Below are 21,218 nucleotides of genomic sequence, written 5' to 3'. Positions count from 1 at the left end.
GTCGTCGCAGCCGCAACCTTTGAGCCGGTTGAAAGGTGTAATGTCTACGGTAAGGTTGTCGAAAATCCATAAATTAAGCTCTCACAGCTCATCATCCCTTCTCGACAGCTCTTGGAGTGGCTCCAGTGGCCAACAACGTACCAAAGCAATGTCGCGGGTTATATAATTAATCCAGGACCGCACCACTAATGCGAGATTACCCACCGGCAGCAGTCCCCTCAAGCGAGCCTCCGGATCCGGATGATCACCGCACCATTGATTGGATTATAATCTTGCCCTTGGGCCGGGACCGTGTTCCATGATTTGTCCTCTCATCCATCCGCATGCCCCCGACTTACCTGTGTTGACGAGACCGGCGGCCGGCCCTTGGGGCATCACTTTCCTCACGAAGATACCTTCCTTCAGGCCACCGTACACCTCGACACCGAGCCCGGTAAAGTCGGAACCGCGCAGCGACACCAACCGTGGCGTTGTCACCTGTAATGGCGTCAGAAGCAGAAGAGGGAGGAAGGGAAGGTAAGGGGAGGAGAAACGAGCAACGGTTATATCGGCGGAAGGAACAACCAAGGTTCTCGCAGATCGCGGGCACAAGACACTCACGTTCACGTAGCTATCGTCGACGGTTTTGCGCTTCTCGATCGTGTTCTGCTTGGAGGTCCAGCTCGGATCGAGCGGTGAACCGGTCTTGCTGCTGTTACTGTTCGCCGTCCCAGCACCACCACCACCACCACCACCGCCCGTCATCGCTGGTCCGCCGGCCGAATGGTGGCCACCGTTCTCCGTCTTGAAGGCTGGATTGTCGAACGCGTAGTCCCCTTTCGGTGACGTTGCCTCCGGGTCATCCGGCATTAGCTGCGGATCTGTGAAAAGACGAGTAGAGAGAGAGAGAGAGTGAGAACAGAGTGGAATGAGCTATCAGCCGACGAACTGATGATGATAAACATGGCGGGACGCCGACGCGCTCGCTCGCTCGTTTGAAGTCGGCGCGCCTGGCAAGGGCGGCCCACCAAAAAGCTCAACGTAATTAACACCCATTAGCGGAAATGTGGCAACATGTTCTGTGTTGGAGTTGGAGAGGGGAGGTCACCTCCGGATACAACAGGGCTAATCGTGCCCAAGGGCTTGTATGTGTGTGTGAGTTTTGGGGCATAACAAAATGCAACACCGCGACAACAAGCGCCCCAGCATAAGTGACTTCACGATGACCCCCCAGATTCCTAATCGTTGTCGTCATTAAACCAACCGTCGCGCATGTTTAAATCCGATGACGACGACGGAACATGACGACCTTCCCGATATCCCAATCAAACCAGCAACATAACATTCAACGTCATCGAGATCGAGGATCAACTTCTTGAAGCTGGAGCTTTCCCCAGCCTGCCAGCCGGTCGTAACATCCACGGCATCCAGCAGCAACAACAACAACAACAACAAACCCTCTAGAAAGCAAATAACGGTTTGCTTGCCGTCTCGCCGGTTTGCGTTGCGAAATCCGTTCCGTAGTAGTTTTCCTACGGGGCAGCAATGCGATTGCCGTACGCAGATAACAGCCACCAGCGGCGGTCGTCGGCGGTGGACCACGTGATCGCTTGTGTTGTGTTCGCGCTTTGACTCACATGGAGCCGGAGCCGGAGCGGTTCGATTTCGGGATGTCGGAAAACCTTTCACTTTATCAATCATATACCGACCGCCCTCTCCCGCATTTTACACGCGAGTCCTGACAGATCGCGGATTTGTGGACATTCCCCATCAGAGAGTGTGTTGTTGGAGGGCTTTCTTTCACTTTTCATCTGGGGGGCGAGCGCGCGCGCGTGCGCTTTGCGGTGCTGATTTGCTACTAAGTACTAACTGCTGCTGCTCCTGGTGTAGCTGCTGCTGCTGCTGCTGCTGCTGGTAGACGGAAGCAGTTTATTCCAGAAGCGTGACTTTTACTGCCGTTAGCATGTTCGTCGGAGGGCGTGTGTGTGTGTGATGAAGAAAGAAAGAGAGCTCAAGAGCTGCAGAGCTAAAGAGGCAGGCGGGTTTGAGGAGCTGATGATTGATCGAAGAACATTTCGAGCAGTGAACGCCGAGATCGAGAGATCTGAATGTTGCAGACCGCATCGACCACAACGAGATCGTGGTCCCCGTCCCGGTGGCATATGCAGGACAGGAGGCACTGGAGGTTTGTTGAGCAAATGCACAAACCATTGGTAGCAGGCCTACCTATCAATCATAGGACCTGTAAGGACTTTCGTCGCCAATAAAATAACAAAAAAAAAATGGTTGAAACTGTTCCACGTTGATACCATTGCCATTTGCTGGAACGCTGGTGCTCTACAAATAAATCGCATAAATATGTGTAATGTAGCAGCAGCATGCATTGAGGGGAACCAAAAGGATGGATAGCCCCCCGATCAAAAAAGCATCGAAGTTGATTGATGGATGTCCGAAGTCGTAGTGGAACGGTTGCAAAAAAAAACGAGACAACCAAGCAAAAGTCAAGTTCATGCCATGTTTTGGTGGCCAGAGAAGGAGGGCCTTTGTAAAGTGCAGGAAGGGCAAAATCGAACCTTACACGCGAACGCAATTGAACCTGTTGTTGCTGCAAAGTGCACACAACTATGGTGTTGCGAGATGCCACGAGAGTTCACTGCTACAGAAGGCATTGCACCATGGGACGAGGGTGAGGTAATTGACCAGAATTGGTGTGGTTTGGTGTGGTGGGGTGGGGGGTAAGGACCAAACCTCCTTGGCGTGACTTTTCGGGAAAATTGAGAAATCACTCTCTAGAGAGGCAGTCCGTCCTTTCGTTTCTTTTGCAACCTTCTTCTTTTTCTTCTTCCTCTTCCCTTTTTGGTCCGGTCGATCCTTATAGGTTATGGTGGTGCGAAGATGGGCGAAGCCATCAACCCACACCCTGCTAGTTGTTGGAACCCCGAAACGCAAAAAACAATTAGCCACCACAACGACCAACATAATAAGACACACGCGAAGGAAGAGGAGAAGAAGAAGGAGCGGCCAACAACCGGCCGAAACCAATAATGATATGATGATGATGGTGATGATGATGACGATGGTACTGGTGGTAGTGGCCCAACCCCATAATAACAATGAAATAAATGGCTCGAAATGTGCAGTGCAGCTGATTGCAGATCGCGTCCCTGGGAGCCGTTTTTTGTTTTGTGGACCCCTCGGCGCAGAACCACCATCTCCCGGGGTCCCGGCTGCGCCCAAGCCGGTTACAACCGGAACACACCTCACGGTAGAACCGGTTACCGGCCTCTCCCCCCATTGATCGGCTGTCGAAGATTTCGGTGGATCGGTGATTGACGTACGCGATCGCGAGCAACCTTCCCCCGACCGTCCGTCCACAACCGGTTCCGGATTCCGTTTCGCGCGAGAAGAGAGACCCTTTATTTTTGCCTTGCGTGCATTTGGCCATTGTCTTACTTCCCACTGCTGTCGAAAAGGGAGCCCCAACATTGCAGGTTCAATCCGGTCCGGTCGGGGTCCGGTTTGACCCATTTTCTCGCCACTTGCACCTCGTTCGGACATTCCTCCTTTACGGTGTGTGTCTGTGTGTGTGTGCAACCGTTCTGGGCAGATCCTTGCTTGTAACCCCTTGTCTTCTTATGGGCGCACCGATTAATCGTCGAGCAGGTACTCGACTGTCGCATCGCAGAAGATAACTGTAAGATGATGACCCAAGGCCAAATTGAACGGCCAACGATTGATGCGGCTGCATAATCCTTTTTCGGGAACTGGAATATTCCCCCCAGGGAGGTATTGGATGGATCTGGAATTCCGAGGAACCAAGGCGGAACACCTTCGTTAACAGTGGAGAATTCGAATTTTGATTGCTCTCCGTATTCCAGACTCCGAGGTCGGAGGAAGGAGACGTGTTGTACGGCGTAATTATTTCGGTTCCCTTCCCGCGGGCTCCACCATCAACTGCGGTCTCATCTACAGCGTAATCCCAGAAACTGGAAGGAATCCTGGGACGACTGGAGACGACGCCGAACCGAAACCGAACGAAAGAAGAAAGACGCCCGAACTAGCAACGACGCAAAAAGAGGAAGGACAAGACACATGGAACACACACACACACACACACACACACACACACACACACACACACACACACACACACACACACACACACACACACACACACGCACACATCCACACAATTGGAACATCGCTGGCACAATGGCACAATAAACAACTGGCGTGGCGGGGTTGGTACCGTGTGGATCCACCGAATAACAAATGTCGAGGGAAATTATGCGAACCCCTTCGGAGCGTTGAATTCAGGGACGCAGCAAGAAGAAGAGAAAAAGGACGCACGGAGAGGACGCGGTGGTCGACACTTTGTAAACCGTCCCGAGTGAGTGAGAGAATGCCGATGCCCTCGAGGCAGAATCAAAAGAAATTGATTCTGCCTTCCCTCCTTCAGGTGCTGCTTCTTCTCCCGGGATCTTCTTCAGGTCCTTGCCATGCATGCGACCAAAGGAGCAAAGGAGAATGAAGCACTACGCAGGACAAAGAAGTGAGTCAATCAACGGGACTCGACACACAACTCGTTCAGCTCGCTTGGCCGGGCATCCTGCAGAGCCGCCGATCGCGCAGAGGTTCGCCGGGCGAGTCTTGCTGGCAGGAAAACGAAATGGAAATAAATCCTGCCGTCTCAGCGGTCGTCTCAGCTCAATTTATGCTGGCCGTCCTGAATGGCATGGCCGGGCCGGACTGGAATGGATGGATGTTGTATACCTCCCCTCCGTTCGTAAGACGATCGTGATGATGATCATTATCGCCGGTGTTCCAAGTGTGTATGTGTGTGTGTGAGAGAGAGTGTCGGAGAGCCCAAAAGCCCCGGATCCAGATCCGGACAACGCTGATTGTACAGGTGGTGGCACTGTTTGCGTTGTCTTGCCTTGTCCTTTTCTTTGTCCGCGTCCAAAGTCAGAGAAGTTCAGGAAAGAGGGAAAAACATGAAATATGACATTCGTTTATGCGTGTCAATGAACAACGGGCTTGGGCTCAGGGGAGCATCTCAGGTAGGTAAGCTCCGGTGGGATGGAATGTAAACATCAAGTCCCTCTCGAGACCACGACCACGACGACGACAACGACGACGACGAGCAATCAATCTGCGGTGATCCATTCGTCGGGAAGGGGACACACACTCGTTAAGTTTCGATGAACCTGCTTTTGCCGGAAATCTGTCCGTCCTCGTACCTGCCCCGCCAACGGCACAACCGGAGGAAATCTCGGAATTTGGTTGGCTGTCGCCATGCCCCTCGAAAACAAAAAAACAAAAATAAAAAACACTCGCTATCCATTTCTGGTCAGTAGCGGTCACTTGTCGGGTGTCAAATTGCATGCTAATCACACACACGCGCACAGACCCAGCATGAGTGACGAAGGATTTTGCTTTTCGCAATATTCGCCGTCGGGTCGCCATCGGCCATCGCACGAATGTGAAAGTGAAACTAATTCACGAAATGCGCGATCGAAACACGAAAAAGAAAGAAAAAATAGGTTCACTTAAACGTTCCGGGGGCCGGGGTTACGTAGTAGAGGAGAGTTCAAATGGGTGTCAGACAGTATCGACCTGTTTAGAGTATCAGTTTTCCATGGAGGAACCACCTGTAAGCAATAGCTCCACCAGCGTGTATCGTTTGGTCAGGAAATGTTGGTTGACGTAGGTCCTATCCCTCCAAATTTCTTTTTTTTGCGAAATCAATTCCGTAACTCCGGATCATAACGAGAGTAGACTTTGATGAACTAGGCGTCTTATCGAGAGTGACAGTTTGACACGGTCAGTATCTCCAAGTACAAGTATAAAAACAATCAAAACAGCACGTGTAGTCTTCGAAGAAAGTGAAGTTGAAATACACGAAGATGGTCAAGTTGACAGGATCAGATGTCTAGACTGATTGAAGGGTTCTCTTTCCTGAATTGGACGAAGCATATTCTGACTGTATTTCGCGCAATTTCTGCGCAATTAATTCTTTGTTCCCATCTTTTGACACTTGAGTAGATCTGCGATTCCTAGGATTTGAAATACTCCACGGTCTTCAGTCTTCTCAAATTTCTCACTAGTCCAGAGTTTTGTTGGATCATCTGGTCAATTTAAATATAATTATTTGTTGCATTAGCCTTTTTACTTCCTCATCTAAAGCTAGTTTCAAATTCATAGAGAAAAATCCCAATATCCAATTTTTGGAAGAGTTTCCGCTGTTCCAAATTTCCTTCATAAGGATGTGCTTAAGATCTCGATGAATCCTGCCGTTATGACGCCATAAGTGGAGTCATTTTGCGTGAATTTAATTTTTATCCAATATCGCTTGTAGATCAACATCCAAGGGCTGTCATTATACTTTTCACATTTACTTTGGTGCTTTTGCGATGCGTGAACTTCCTAGTGCACTTAGTTTCATTTGTCGTCAGCTTCTTCAACGTGGATCAACGGAACGATTTCCACGGATAGCGGTGAAAAATTCGTAACACCATCACATCGATCGCATCGAAACGCTTAATGTCTTCATGATCCCGTGCGCACCGCACAACTCAAGCACCAAGCGTTTGCCGTAATGTCGGGTACGTGAAGATGCGCTTGCGTCGACGACGTGACGCCCAAGACGCCGACGACGACGGTACCGGATCTGGACCGCAACGTCTAGCGTGCACACCTGCCGAGGAACACCGAGAACCGCACCGCGCAGCAAATGATGAATGCTTTCGCTCTCGATTCCGTTTGTCTTATGGCCGTTTCGAAAGCACTGATCTCTGCAGCGCACGGCGCGATCACACCACTCACCACGCGGTTGTCACTTTCGCCGAAGAACAGCAAAGGGGTGTGCGGGTGGGCCTGGCCACTCATTAATGGCGTTTCCGTGGCCCCCAACATACTAGAGCTGTGCTGTGCTGTGGTGGAAATAATGGGATTTAATTTACTCAAGCCACAGCCACGCCAGAGCTCGCTCGGTGTGCTGGCACCCCAGGTTTGCCATAGCTATCGCGCTTCGTGAGTTCCGAAATCAGCTCGGAACGGTTGTTGTTGCACCTCTCCTGCTGGCGGCCGCCACGGTTTGGACGATTATTCCGGTGCTAGCGGTAGACGGTGGCCTTCTTCCTTCCTTCCACTTCATCTTCTCAACTCTCCCTGGCGCGTCTGGCATGTGGTACGTCACCGCGGCGCCGGTGCAACAGCACCGGCTGCATATGCCGGCTCCCCGGTGCCCCGGTGCCTGACGCCTTAGCTCTGAATGTACCGCTGAGCGTGACAGATATTGGAAAACGCGAGTTTTCATTCCATTTTGACTTCACCTCTGATGCTGCTGCTCCTGCTGCTCCTGCTGCCAGCACCGATCACTCCGGATCCAATCTACATGGCCCCGGGGAGCACCGGAAGTTATAAGCTCCCCGCAAGAGCTGCCAGCATAAGCATATGGTGTGGCGTGGCCTGGCAGCTTCAACGCAGCCAATACCAATTTGCTGGCGACCGTGCGGTGAGCACGTGTTTTCCTAATCAATCTCTCCAGGCAAAGGTCGGTCCGCCTGGTGCCGACGGTGCCTTCTGGATTGATTTCACTTTTACTTTTGACCACCGGCACCGTGGCGTGCTCTCGAGAGGAGAGTTTTTTATGTTTTAAGGCAGCCAGACAGGAAGGTACTCGAGAATGAATTTCGTAAATCATAATCAATGGTGTGATGGTGTGCAGTCATTCGTTGCATGCGGAGCCTCCAACCAGCACCTGTCAAACCGGTGCTCTGTCGACAGTTCGGTCGTGACGCACCGTACGGATTTCGAATCCGTACTTTGTGGCACTTTGTTGCTCTCAGATGGGGGGTTTGGCGATGTCATAAACCGAATCAAGGGAGGGTTGAAAGACCCGCGGAAACCGAGATCCGTACGACGACGATACGTATCGCGATTGCGCCGAATTCAGGGAACCGTAATTGATTGATTGATTGGATCATTGGTTGCTGCGGTTGTGTTGTTCCCACAGCTGGCTGGCCCCCCGGCAGGTTGCCCAGAATCACCAATCAGTGTTTTTGCATTTCAAATTCCTTACTAAGCGTCGTGTTTGTCGTGGCTTCTACTGCAACGTTTTCCTCGAGGATGCTGTGAACGATCGTCGCGAGAACTCTTGCAGCTCGTCGGTGATCGTTTGGCGCTACCGTGTTTGCACAACGAACTATCGACGGTGACGACGACGACGACGACGATGGAAAGTCGTAAAACGCTCTTTACGCTACAAAACACATAACCTAGTTTTCGCGCTGGGCTCCTGTACAGAGAGACAGAGAGACAGAGAGAAAGAGAAGGTTGGCTGCGGTGTGCTCATAGACATCTTATGCTTATGCTGCTGCTGCTGCTACAGTGAGGCCACCGAAAGCAGGCGACACCACCCCACCAGGAGTGCCAGATACACACACACACACCCGGTTTTGCCGATCCGGTTCTTACGCTTCGTAGCCCTGTACCGGCCACGTTCCTACGTCGTAAACTTCAACTTACGCTTTTCGGGGTAGGTAGCGAGGACGAGAGAGCGTTTTATTTATTTTTTGTCTTTCGTCTATTTACTTATGCTACACGGTACGGTGCCCCGACTGTTGCCTTTCGAGTGCTAGCACCCAGCAACAGCAGCAGCAGCAGCAGCTGATTCCAATAGGGGCGCGCACCGTGAGAGTCCGTCTTCTACATGCGCCGCTTTATGCTACGGCACGGCATTCTCCGGGTTTGAACAGCTGATTGCTCGGCGGCAGTGGGGACGTGCGTCGGTCTCGTCGGTTTGTGGTTGACCATTCTCGCCACCAACCACAACCACAACATCACAAAACTCGACGCTAGGTTGAGAAGCGTGAGTCATTCGTGGGGTTGCGACTCATTTTCAAACTTAATTTCCACTTTCCTCAATTTTTTTCGGCGGAGAGAGAGAGAGAGCATAATGTAACGATATCAAGAGACAAACGAACGCTCTAATGAATCAAGCACCGTCTCTCTAATCATATCACTTTCGCCACTTATTCCCCTTTTTGGGGCCGGGGAGTGGATGGGTGACTAATTGGAAAAGGGGGATTGGGTAGCACAATGTTATGATCTACGTCAGAGATCAATTACCAGCTGCTGGCTAATCAATGTTTATCATTTTGAAATAAAGCTTTGGCAGCCATTTTCTCTAGCCCAGCGACTAATTACGATTAAGACTTTAGCCGCGGAAAATGAAGAGATAGTAGACTCACACACACACACACACGCTCGCACACACACACACACCACTCTCCTCTGTGTGTCGCGCGATCATAAATCCGTGTCCGGCGTGAAACGTGACGATGATGGCCGCCGACCGTGCACCTCCCTTGACCCGACAGATCCTCCGGCAGCGATTGGCAAAATGTTGTGTGAACCTGTGGCCGGGCGGGATGAAGCCTTTGTAGTCCCTTGGCGTGCACCGCGTTCGTGGTTTATGCGTTGCTGGGCCTCGAGGTCTCTCATTTCGCGACATTCCGCGGTTTTATGGCCACGAACGCTAATTGGTGCTGGTTATTCTCACACGCCGTATGTTTTACTGAAATGATGTGGATCATGTACACACACGCAGACACATGCACACACATATAGACACACATTCTTCGCAACGAGCGCCAGATGCTATGGTTTCTGTCGGTCGAATTGAACGACCCCCTCCCGGGGGGTACAATTGGTCCTTGATGCCACGCAGTTCGATGCGATTCGATCAATCCAGCCCCGAGGGGATTGCCAGTTGACCGCGACATTCCAGCACATCGTGCGACATTGTGGCACATTCGTTGCTGCATGCAAATATGCTACACCTAATGGAGTGCCAAGCTCCGTGACAGCTCCGAAAGGAAAGGATTTCACTCGCGAATGCCACGATCATCCGGCACCAGCAACAGTAGCAGCAGCAGCAACAGTAGCAACGAAAACAAACGCCCAACTTCGACGTTCCAACGTAAACACCCAGAACAGATCGTTCGAGAGCTAGGGGCCAGTGGCCAGCAATGCAGTAGACAATACAAGCAAGTGCCGGGGGTTGGGGGAATGCGTGCGCCCAGCACGAACAACAGGAGGAGTGCCGATGAAAGTGCACTAACCCTTATGCTCGACGCTGCATGCTCGGCATACATAATACATACATTTCCCCTTCTGCACACTAACATCTTGATCGTCGCCCTAGTCGTCGTCGTTGTTGTTGTTGTCGTGGTCGTGGTTTACGTCGATCCCTCCCCCCTCCCAGGGTCGGGCCGCCAGCAGAGTGGAAAGATTGAAAATCGAAACTTTGTCCCGACTCGAACCAAAGCTCAACTCTCACTTCAATTCCGAGCTCCCACCAAGCGCACGAATTCGTCACAAAAGATGGCTTAATTGGATTGGAAAAGGGAGGATGGATTTTTCCACAGGAAACTAGGGAGGGGCGTTTGATTTTGTGTGAGTTGTGGAGTGGAGATCCGATCCGAGTGGCGATTTCCGTTTTTCACACAATGGTGCAGGTTTTTTGGGAAGTTCGGGAGATCATCGGGAGACCTAAAAACAAAAAAAAAAGGTGAAGCATTTTCAACGCAAGGTCACCCTCGTAGGCCTCTCTGTCTATTGTTCCACTTGGGTTGGGGTTGGGAGGTGCAAACAGGTTGCTCTCATTTTGAAATGAGCTCCCTTTAACCCCGTCCTTCAATCCCGTTGATAACGACCTCCCCTCTCCTCGCACTTGGTGAGAAGCGAGCGCGTCGTCACGTTCACTTTCAACAACCGCCGGCATCCACCAGCAACAGACCAGGCAAATGGCCGCGTGGGAGACCAATGGGAGCGATTAGCAGTTTGTTGAACCTCTGGCGCCGTAGATCGTGGGGAGGTGCGAAATCGAAAGGTTGACTCGCGGTCGCAAAACTGTCTGTCGGCCTGATTGCAGCGTGCCCGAGAGGCCGGGAGGTGGCGCATGTGCGTACACTTTATGCAATGTGGCATGTTTATGAGAACTTGCGGGGCGCACTCGGTGCCCGTGCGGCGCTTAAGATGCGCCGCTTTACTTATCGATTATTACGGGACCGGTGGTGGGACGGTTTATGAGCGCGCGCTCGTCGTTGCGTCAGTGAAGCTGGACTCTCAACGGCACGGCGGCGACGGTGTCCAGTGCTGCCATTTAGCTGATCCGTTCTTTATCGTTCAAATGTGGTGCACCGGCCAATATGGTTTGGGAAATGGGAGATTGTGATTAAAGTGGGACAGAAGAAGGGAACAAAAGGTAAAAGAAACATGTGTACGATGTTTCGTAACGAACGGAAAACCGTAACAGGGAGTTAGGAATGAGATCGGTCAGCGAAAGATTAATATAGGATTGAATAACCAGAAAAGGCAATAAAGAAGATGTTTACTTTTAAATGGATTTGACTTTAAAACTGGGACTGATTTAAATGTTGAATAACTCCGCCATTTTCCAGCCACTTTTGGAAAGTGGACAAAATTTACTTAGGGTATAAAATGCCATTTATTGACAATTCCACTCAGAATATGATATCGATCCAATGACTGGCTCCATTAGATACACAAAAGCAGCCCTATTCTGACCATTGTGCATGGTTGTTGACAACATTTCGGGAGTAATAGCAGCAATTTCCGCCCTGATGTTGTTCTTAGCTAAATGAAATGCTCTGGCAACCTAATGAATGCAGCCGAGTAAAAGGGAAAACAGATTATAGTTTCTGTTACTAATAAGAGCGCTGCTAATAACCGCGATAAAATGAATCAATCGAATGAAAGTAAAACAGTAACTAAAAGGAAAACGATTAATTGTCCCCCCCCCCCCCAAAGAAAAAGGAAAAGAAATTCGGAACATGGATAAGAAAAGTGCAGCAGCAGCAGCACTCTAATCGAATATGAATCTATCCAACAATAACCGGCAATGGAAAGTAGTAGAAGCCGGGGGCAGCAATTAGAAACGCAACAAATGAGCTGCCTAATAAAGCGATAAATCATTGATACAACACTCAAACTCGAACACTACAGCAACGAAAAGAAAGGCACAGGCGCACGCAAACAAGCGCCGCAATCACAGCCGCCGGCAAACGACACTCGATGATATCGACGGGATTGCGGTAGCGTACCAATTATGTTGTTTTTTGTTTTCTGGTTGCCGCAACTATTCCCAACGCGCGACACTATCAAAACCGGAAGGAGAAGTCGCCTGCCTGCCTGTTTAGTTACTATCACTTTACAGCAGCATAAGCAGGGCAGCATTTATGCCCTTTTCCACTGATCTGTCGGTCTGCTGATGGCGGTCCCGATGATTGAAACATCGTCGTTGGTGCGATCGTTTGTCCACGGCAACAATTTGCCAACAATGTTTACCTGTCTCTCTCTCTGTTGGTGGCGATGGCGATCATCGGCCACGGGATTCGCGAGAAAGCTCATCATCGCCTGCTGCGAGTACCGTTTGCCGTGGCCGCCTGCCGGTTGCTGGCTCGTCGTCGTCGTCGTCGTCGTCGCTACATTTGCATCGATCACCTTCACCAGCAGCAGGTGAGCATAGAAAGTGCGCGGCCTAATGTCAAACGGTAATGTTTAGTAATTCAATTGGTGGTGGCAGCGCCGCCGCCGGTTGGTGGTGATGGCGAGGAGTCCCGCAACATTAATCATAAAATTTTTAAAACCCTCTCTCCATTCCCCTTCGGGCTTGATCGTAATGACCGGTCAAGTGCAGTGATTAGAGGAAGGGCAAGCGCAAAGGTTCCAGCAGCGTCAAGGGGGGGATAATCGGATCGAATCGGTATTTCCCCCCTCGAGGGATGACCGTCAATTGGTGCTCTGGCGATCCGGTGAAGAGAAAGCCCTTTACGCTTCATCATAAAAGCATAAACCACCCCGGTGAACCGGGGCCATCGGCTCTGACTCCGCGTTTCACTGGTTGCGCGGCTGCGAAGTGGTTCCCGAAGGAGAGAACCGATCCACATGAAGGAGGTGGATCTGATGAGCCACTCGCTGGTGACTTAAATAGCCCCCCCCCCCCCCCCCCCTTTCCTTTTCTCGATGAGCAAACAGCGAACTCACTCAGCTCTACTTTTTCAGCTCATTAAAAGCATCACTCTTCACTCTCAGTGTGCCAAGAGGGCCTCGCTGTGTGCACGTGTGTCTGTGCCCTCTATTGGGCTTCTCTCCTTGCGCTCGCGACGCATCACCACCCCATGCCACCTCACGAATATTGAGTGTTATTTAATTTTCGAGACACGCACCACATCGCCACCACCAGACCAGGACCCGGGTCGTGCGGTCCTGCAGTTCCATGGCCACAAATCAAACACTGCGCCCAATACACATACACACACACACACACGAGTCGGTCCAGCTAACCGGCACACTGCGCTACGGTTCCGTCCCGTTTCCGGAACGTTAACCTTTGGCGCATTAATTGCCATCTAATCATGCAGCATGCGCGCGCGCACCACGCGCGCGTGTGTGTGTGTGCGTGCTCCGGTTGTAGGTCGTGGTCATGGTCATGACCGGCAGGAGAAGACCACCGACCGTACCGGGCGCGTCAAGCGTGACAGTATGACCCAATTTGGACGGATGGACAAACACCGAACGCCGAGAAGAGCAGCAGCCTCGGCCACTCAGCCAGCCAGGTCAGTTGTGGGGACGTGCTCTGGACGATGGCGGGGACTATTTGCCCGTCCCGTACTGGCTGTAATGTTTGCTGCAAAAATGCTTTTGACACTATTTCCTTAACTGAACCTAAACCGAACCGTCATCGCGGGCACATAATGGACAACCGTCGCGTCGTGTTTTATATCATGTCATGTTGCTTGCTCTCTGGGACCAAAAGAGCTCTTTTAAGCGGTTCCAACATTCGATTCGATTCGATTTTATCTTGAATGTCTCTCTTTCTCTTTGATAAAACGCTTTTTTTTTCTTTTGTTTATATTAAAATGGTGTGATCATTAAAAAATCCACAAAAAAAACCCCTTGATCATCTGGCACCGGGCTGCCACCAACGACCACCGACCGCACAGTGAAAGTGAACCGAATATGGGATCACTTCGCCTGATGAGTTCTTCGAAGCTGGAGGTTCGAGGTTCAAAAACCTTCCACGATCATCACAGCAGGGAACCTCGTGGAGAAGGAAACATATTTTTGCATTTCGAGGTTATCCATTTTCGGCACTCTGCGCGCGCGCGTGTGTGTGTCCATCGAAGGCAATCTCAGCGCCAATTTTATGATGTGGCCAGCATCGTTTCGCATGCGAGCAGAGCGCATTGTTGAATTTGGCTTTTAATCGAAACCAATTCCAATCCAATTGCTGTCACCGGTCCATGTAGACCTCTTGGTGACGGAGAGCATAATGGGGGTTGCATTTGGTCGAAGAATCGATATGTTGAATGCATGATCGGTGCATTGAAGCAGCAAAGCAAAGATGCAACTCATCGAGAAGCGCTTCCACACAAAAGCTCCAGTTTAACAAAAAAAAAAACCTCTTGTCACTCTTCGCTTCGTCTCGCTCTCCTCGGTGTTCCTCCATTAATTGCCGGGATTGCATAGGTCGTGTTCCAACACACACACACACACTCGCGCTTCTCCTGCTGGCTGTGAGCTTGCAGGCCACGGTCAAACATGAAAGAAGCCGCTTACCGCGTACAGTGCGCGCGCACGCTTTCGAAAGACACTCTCGTTTTCTCGGGTGTAAAATGAAGGAATGCCTCCCGGTAATGCCCACAACAGTCGTCGTCGTCGTCCGACTGGCCAGTGACGCAGCGTGTTTTCAAGAGCGTGCACATCGTGCGATGCGATCGCTCGATGCGCTAGTTGCAAAAGGAAGGAATCATGCTCGTTGCTCCTGATGTGGTTACTCCGGCCACCGTCGCTGATGAAGATCCCCCGGTTCACGGATGTGAATGCCAAGACAAGGTGCCGTGTGTTGGGGTTTCAATTACAACGCAATTCCCCGCAACCCTTGCTGGCTTTGGTTTCCGCTGGCGCTCAAGCGATGGTGATTCTATTAGCTCGAGCGATACCGATCCCTTTTCGCATTCCCATGCCCGTGAGGGGACCACACGTGGTTAATCGACGTCGTCGTAGCGATTAAACTACGAAACATGTCGCTTGCATTCCTGCACTATCTCTCTCTTCCTCTCTCATGGGCACTAACCGTGGTGCATACCACGCGACGGAGTCTCGACGACGACGACGACGAAATCGCCGAAAACTATCTTCAAAACAATTCGCGAACGTCCGGCGATGCGGATTGTTCCCCTTTCAAGTTGCTACGTGATGAGTGCAGCGTTGAGAAATCTGCCAGCTGCTAATCAAAAAGCCCGGCCGTGTGTGTGTGTGTCGCTGTGCCGTGTCCGCTTACCAACCGACGGCTGCGTTGATTGCTGCTTTTCAATATCTAACGCGAGAGACCCCCCCCCCCCCCTTTGCTTTTGCCATCCCGCCATTTACAAGGGAAGGGTCCAGACCCCAACAGAACCTGTTCTTGATCTCTCCTCTCGCTCGCTCTCCATCGGCGGTTTGAAGGTTAAGTGTTCTCGCGTGCCCCCAGAGCATGAAATTGCATGTAACTGTGTTCCTTCACTCTTCACACTTCAACCAAGAGATGCCAACAGATTGTTGTTCCGCATACCATTCTCGTCTCGTCGGCTTTTTGACGTTGCGGTTTAAACGTTTAATGTGTGCTGGAAGCTGACTGGCTGACTGGCTGGCCGCCAAATAAAGTCTGGCCCCGAAAAACGTGCTCAACGTGACCTTCGGCAAAGGGCCAACCCCCCGGGGGGAAGGGGCCGTCAGTAGATAACTCGGGCATTTCGGGGATTTTGGGCCGGCCAGAGAAGACAATTTGCCAGCATTGTTGATCACCAGTTAAGGAGAAGTAGCAACAAGCAGCTGATAGACAAAGGAGTAACAGGTCAGCAACCGTATCCGTTACGCGCCTAAACGATGCACCGCGCGTCGCAACGGAGGACACTCTGTTTACGCTAAACGTTCACACCAAGGCGCTAAACGCGTGCACCGGGAATGATGGACGAATGGATGCTCGCCGTATGCTCCGTGAAAGACGAGCATTGATGCGCTCGAGAGAGAGAGAGCACGTGCGCTGGCGGCTGAGTAAATTGATGTGAGAAAGTTATTTATTGGTTTAACGCGCGTGCGTGTGTGTGTGTGCGCATTTATTTGAACGACGATACTTTCCCTCTCTCCGGGCTCCAGGAGCAAGCTAGCTCAAGAGGTCACGCAACGGATGCGCCTTCCGGCTTCAGAACTTTGACATTGCTTTCAACAACGCCAACCAACCAACCCGCCAAAGAGCTGGCTTCGAAGAGCGCTCCGGCCAATCGAAAGCGAATGGCCACAAACTGGCTGGTCCGGCTCGCACGTGCACACACATTAATCTGATCCGCAGCCGCAAAAGGCGCGCGAGAAAATGGCGAACAAATTGTGCAAAGACCCGAACTGCGACAGCCGCCCCCTGGGGGGGGGGGGGGGGGGAAGGTTGGTGTTCCAGGCGATCGGTAAGCGATTAATTATTTGGAAGAACCCCCCACACCGCGGGAGGTTGGAACGGGTTCCACGGTATTTTCCATGCTGCTGCAATCGCGCCAAAAGGAGTCGCATCGATCGCGGTTTCTTATTGGCTTTCTTATTGGCCATCGATCTTCAGGTGTCGCCTGCAAACGGTCCTGCCATTAAGCTTATTAAGGCATTCATTTCACGGCCTCATCTCTCTCTATCTCTCTCTGGGCGCGCGTGGAACATGAGCACACTAATGTATGTTAAATACCATTGAATGGTGCATCCCCGATATAAATCAGGGTCGCCCCCCCCGTGGTGCTACATATACACGGCAAACACGAACTGCTCCTGCTGGTGTTGCCGGTCGTAGTCGAAGTAGTAGCGGGAGGATGTTCTTGACACCGACAGATGGGGTGGGGACCGCCCCATCCGGGCGCACCTCGCTACGAAGCGAAGCTCCACTCCGTAGCACTTTGTCATTTGCCGCTTCTGGGTGCATTAAGGAAGAGTTGGGAGAGGAAGAAATGGGGAATATTGCTTCCTCTCGGGACAGGGTAACTGGATGTTGTTGTTGATGTTGTTGTTGTTTTTGTCGTGTACAGCGGATGAGGCAACCCGAAGGGGGATGATCACATTCTTGGCTGTGAGCGCGAACTTTGTGATCACCGGAGGGAGGGAACAATGCACCTTCTGAGGTGCTGATTGAGGACCTGCGGGGGTGGTTAGCATATAATTAAATGCATTGCAATAACATAATGACGTGTTAGGTCGCAAGGTTTTGTACGATAATTGCAGCAGCTCTATTCGCCAGCCAATCAACAGGAATACTTTCGAAACTGCAAGTTGCAAGTGACTTTAGAAGAAGTTTTTTAAAAAAAAACACTAATCAAGGGAAGGATCTACATTAATTTGGGAGTTTAAAAAAACGATAATCCCCAAAAAAATAGGAAAAAATAACAGAAATTTCCTTTTTCTTCTCGTCGGATTTGTATGGGATGACGTTTAATTTAGAAGTTCTCGTCGAGAAGCTCTCCAACAATCGTCGTCGTGTAGACGCCGTTTAATAGTTTGTATTATCGATTACAACAATTAACGATTTTGAAAACAAAGCATCGACGAATTAGACAAAAACTCACCAACACCAGCATCCAAATGATATTACTTATGCATTACCTTTCCGATGTATGATGAACTGTGATTTTGAATACAAGAGTTTTGGGAAAGCCTTCGTAAGTGTCCTGATTCCTTTATAGTGATTTCGCTTCATATTCGATTGTTGAGCTTCCTTTTTATGTTTACAAAAAAACAACATTCTTGAAAGGTACACCAAATTCCACTCCCTAATAGAATGTTGTCAAAATACTTCGTCAAACTTCCTTGAACTTATTTGAAGGAACTCGAAATCACCTCCAAGCGTTCCAACAAAAAAGAACTGCACTCGATGAGAGAACAACTAAAAACTGGCAAACATCTACGACCCAATGGCTACTAAGACGATTTCAACGGTTAGCTTGACTTTCGGGCGGATTTGAATCCAGCGTCGCCTTCTAGATTCACCCTCTTCATCCTCTTGCGCATCCCGTGCACGCACGCCCAACATAAAACGGTCTTTTTTATGAGCTGCTACGATTTCGCGCGAATGAATGCGTGCGTGTGGTCATTACGCCAACTGAGCGAACATTCCTGGTGCAACACGGACATCCGGCTGCGTCTTTGGGACGAATCCCAAATTCATGGCCACGAGCACGTTTGGCACAGTTTTCACCCAACGCCGCACGCCGCATCACCCTCATCACCTACTGCGAACGTGTTTGTTGTGTATGCACCGTACCATCAAAACCCCTTTTCAGCATACAACCCCGCCACACCCCCACCCTCATGTGCAACGAATGCAAAGTTCCTCGATGACGACGCCTCGAACCCGAGGGGGGGGGGGGAGGGGGGCGCCTAGGCCAGGGACCTTCTCTCCTTTATCTTACGCTTTCCGACCGACCGGGCACACTGCCCCGGAACCGGTTTTAGCACAGTGTGCCAATCGGTGTGTGTGTGTGTCAGTGTGCGCCAGCCATTCAGCATTCCGCCGCGGTGATCGATGTCCAATTTCTCCTCTACTGAGTCCAGGGCTGCTCCTCCCTCGCTCGAGGAAGGAGATACCATCGGAAGGAGGAAGGGGAAGGGTTGGGCTTCATTTCGAAAACAAAACTCTGCGAACTCCGCGTCCACTCCTCGCGTGGTGGCGGCCTGGGTGCAAAACAACAAAAAACAACAGCAGCAACAGCAGCAACAACAACAAGGAGGAGAAACTAATCGTCCCAGCGACACACATATTGGCTGGCTGGCTTTGCTCCGTGGACATTTGCTTTCCCATCGATAGGCCCCGCGGGCAAATTCGGACCTCGGGGAGGGGATCTCACTTCCTCTTCTCCCCACGCACCAACACCCTCGCGAAGGCGCCTCACACCGACGCCAGAAAATAATTTCTGGATTTATTTGTCAAAACGGTTGGCACAAGGGTGAGACCTCCAGGTTGATTGAAAGTTAGAAAACGTTCGGTAGATCGATCGCGGAGGGGTGACATCATCCGGGGGTGGCCGTTGGCGCACCTGCTCATCACTGGATGCTGTGCTGCGCGGTGCTCGAAAGATTTCGATTTCGATGACACATTATCTTGAGCTTGAGCAGTGGACCCATCGCTCTCTCTATCTCTCTCTCCTCTTGTCACTACTTTTCCTTCAAGTGCCACCAGCACCAGCAGATTGTGTTGAGCTGCCAGCAAACGCATGTTCCACCTAATAGGTATCATCATCATCCTCATCCGTTACGCACTCGCCAAGCGAAAGAGAGAAAGAGATTTATGGGATAAGCCGGAAAGCGAGATTTTGGTTGTTGGCGTTGTTACGTTACGTTCCGCACAACCACTTGACACCGGTATTGTTTACCGTCGTCGCCAAGCAACGCCAAACGCCTTCAAACGAGCTCTCGAGCTTTCGGCTTGATTAATGACAAATCAAGACCCCGGTTGTGGTCAGCATTCCCGTAGGCTGTAGCATCGATTTGTGCGTGCGTGCGCGCGTGTGTGTGTGTGCGCCTGTAGTTAAACATCAGACAGCCGCGCCTTGGCGGTACCATTAATTAATGGATTGGCCCGGTCTGAAGTTCGGTAAAACATTTGTCCGAAAAAAAAGAACGCAGAACGCATCAGCAGCAGCATCAGCAGATCATTCGCTGGATAATACAGACACTATTCCACCTCCTTCTCCCGGGCACCGGACCGGAGTTAACTGTAAACGCTCGACGTACGACGTGCGGTTGTGTGTGACGTGGACACATCACCATCGGTGGCGGCGGCGGCGGCTTTTCCTGCTGGTTTCCTCGTTTGATATCTGGTATGCCATTTGCCTAACGGTGAAAATGCTGCACACGCACCTCGGTGGCCGAGAAGATAACGAGTTTTGACGCAGCATCTTCCAAAGGATGACCGCAGGCCGGGCACGCGCGCGCGCACACAGAACACAACTTCACGGGAGCTCCGTAAGAACGTTTCCTTCATTTAAAAGAATGCCAAAGCGCATTAGTGAAGGATCACCTGGTATTAAGAAGTAGCTCGCTCGAGTATGTCACGGAGTGTCTTGGTGGCCCCTTTCCGCGACAGCGGTATGTCGCTAAGAAGACCACCTTCGAATTGCATTAATGTGCACTCGACACCCATCGCGCCATCCGCTCGGCGGAGCACTCTTCTTGGCACCTTTACCGGCCGTGCCGTTTGTTGCGCGTGGTGTTGGTGCGAATTAACTCGAGCTATCAATTATACTATTTACAATTTCACTTTCCGTGGTACTGCTGCGTGGCCACGATCACGGCTTCGGGGTTTTTTTTTCGTTTTCACCATGATGCAAAATTCATGAGATGGTAATCCAAGCTGGCTGGTTGGCTGGCTGGTTGGTTGGCCTACACATCCACGGGTGGCTAGGACCGAACAACCGAACTGCGAGTGTGCGACTCTCTTCGAGCTGCGGCGAAGGCGCGCGCGCGCTCATAGGCTACTCAGTTGCAGCATTCTTTCCACTTCGTGGGGCACCTCATTCGATACCTTTCTATAAAACAAGGGACAGAGAGGAACAGAGAGGGAGAGAGAGAGAGAAACAAAGCGGTTCTCCTGTGACCGCCGGTGCACCGCATGCATGCGGCTGCGGATGGATGCCGTGGCCGTGCCTTTAAATCTTTGGCGTCGAATCGACACCACAGGGCGCGCGCGGTGCGCGACTAGAGCCTGATCACCTTGAACGAGCACAGGCCGGAGGGGGAGAAGGAGGGAGTGCTGCCCAGTGTCTCGCTATCTCGCTCACTCCGTCACTCTGTCACTCTGTGTCGAGTGTTTGGTGCTTGAATGCTGCCTCAATGCGCATGTTTTGCATTCCAGAATCCACTCGAGGACGCCAGGACGGTACACTCAGAACGACGGCCACGATGTCGACGGTTAGATGCATTTGACCCGGGGTGGAGGAGGCGTGAGAGGGCAATCGAAAGGAAAGCAACCAGTAGAGAAGGAAGGGGCTTGAGAGTAAGTTGTTGCTGTCTCCGCCAGCGCACGGCATATGGTACACAACTGGCCTGCCTCCGGCGAGATCGAGTGGAACAATTAGAAAGATAGACGGAACACGGTCACACGCCGGCCACGCGAAACCACCTCGCATTAGGTGAGTAGTGAG

General features: G+C 51.3%; 1 protein-coding gene across 1 annotated transcript in view; it reads right to left on the bottom strand.

Moving 5' to 3' along the window:
* The window catches only part of LOC125954157 (mucin-5AC-like), a 54,622-nt gene that overhangs the window by 6,821 nt on the left and 26,583 nt on the right, over window positions 1-21,218 (bottom strand). The window contains exons 3-4 of the mRNA XM_049684218.1: window positions 601-860; window positions 339-477 (exon numbers count right to left, since the gene is read on the bottom strand). Of these exons, the coding sequence (XP_049540175.1) occupies window positions 339-477; window positions 601-860 (399 nt within the window). The remainder of the gene's footprint in view (window positions 1-338; window positions 478-600; window positions 861-21,218) is intronic.

This window comes from Anopheles darlingi, chromosome 3 (genome assembly GCF_943734745.1).
Source record: "Anopheles darlingi chromosome 3, idAnoDarlMG_H_01, whole genome shotgun sequence".
NCBI classification, from domain to species: Eukaryota; Metazoa; Arthropoda; class Insecta; order Diptera; family Culicidae; genus Anopheles; species Anopheles darlingi.
This window is presented reverse-complemented; position numbering and strand designations above follow the sequence as displayed.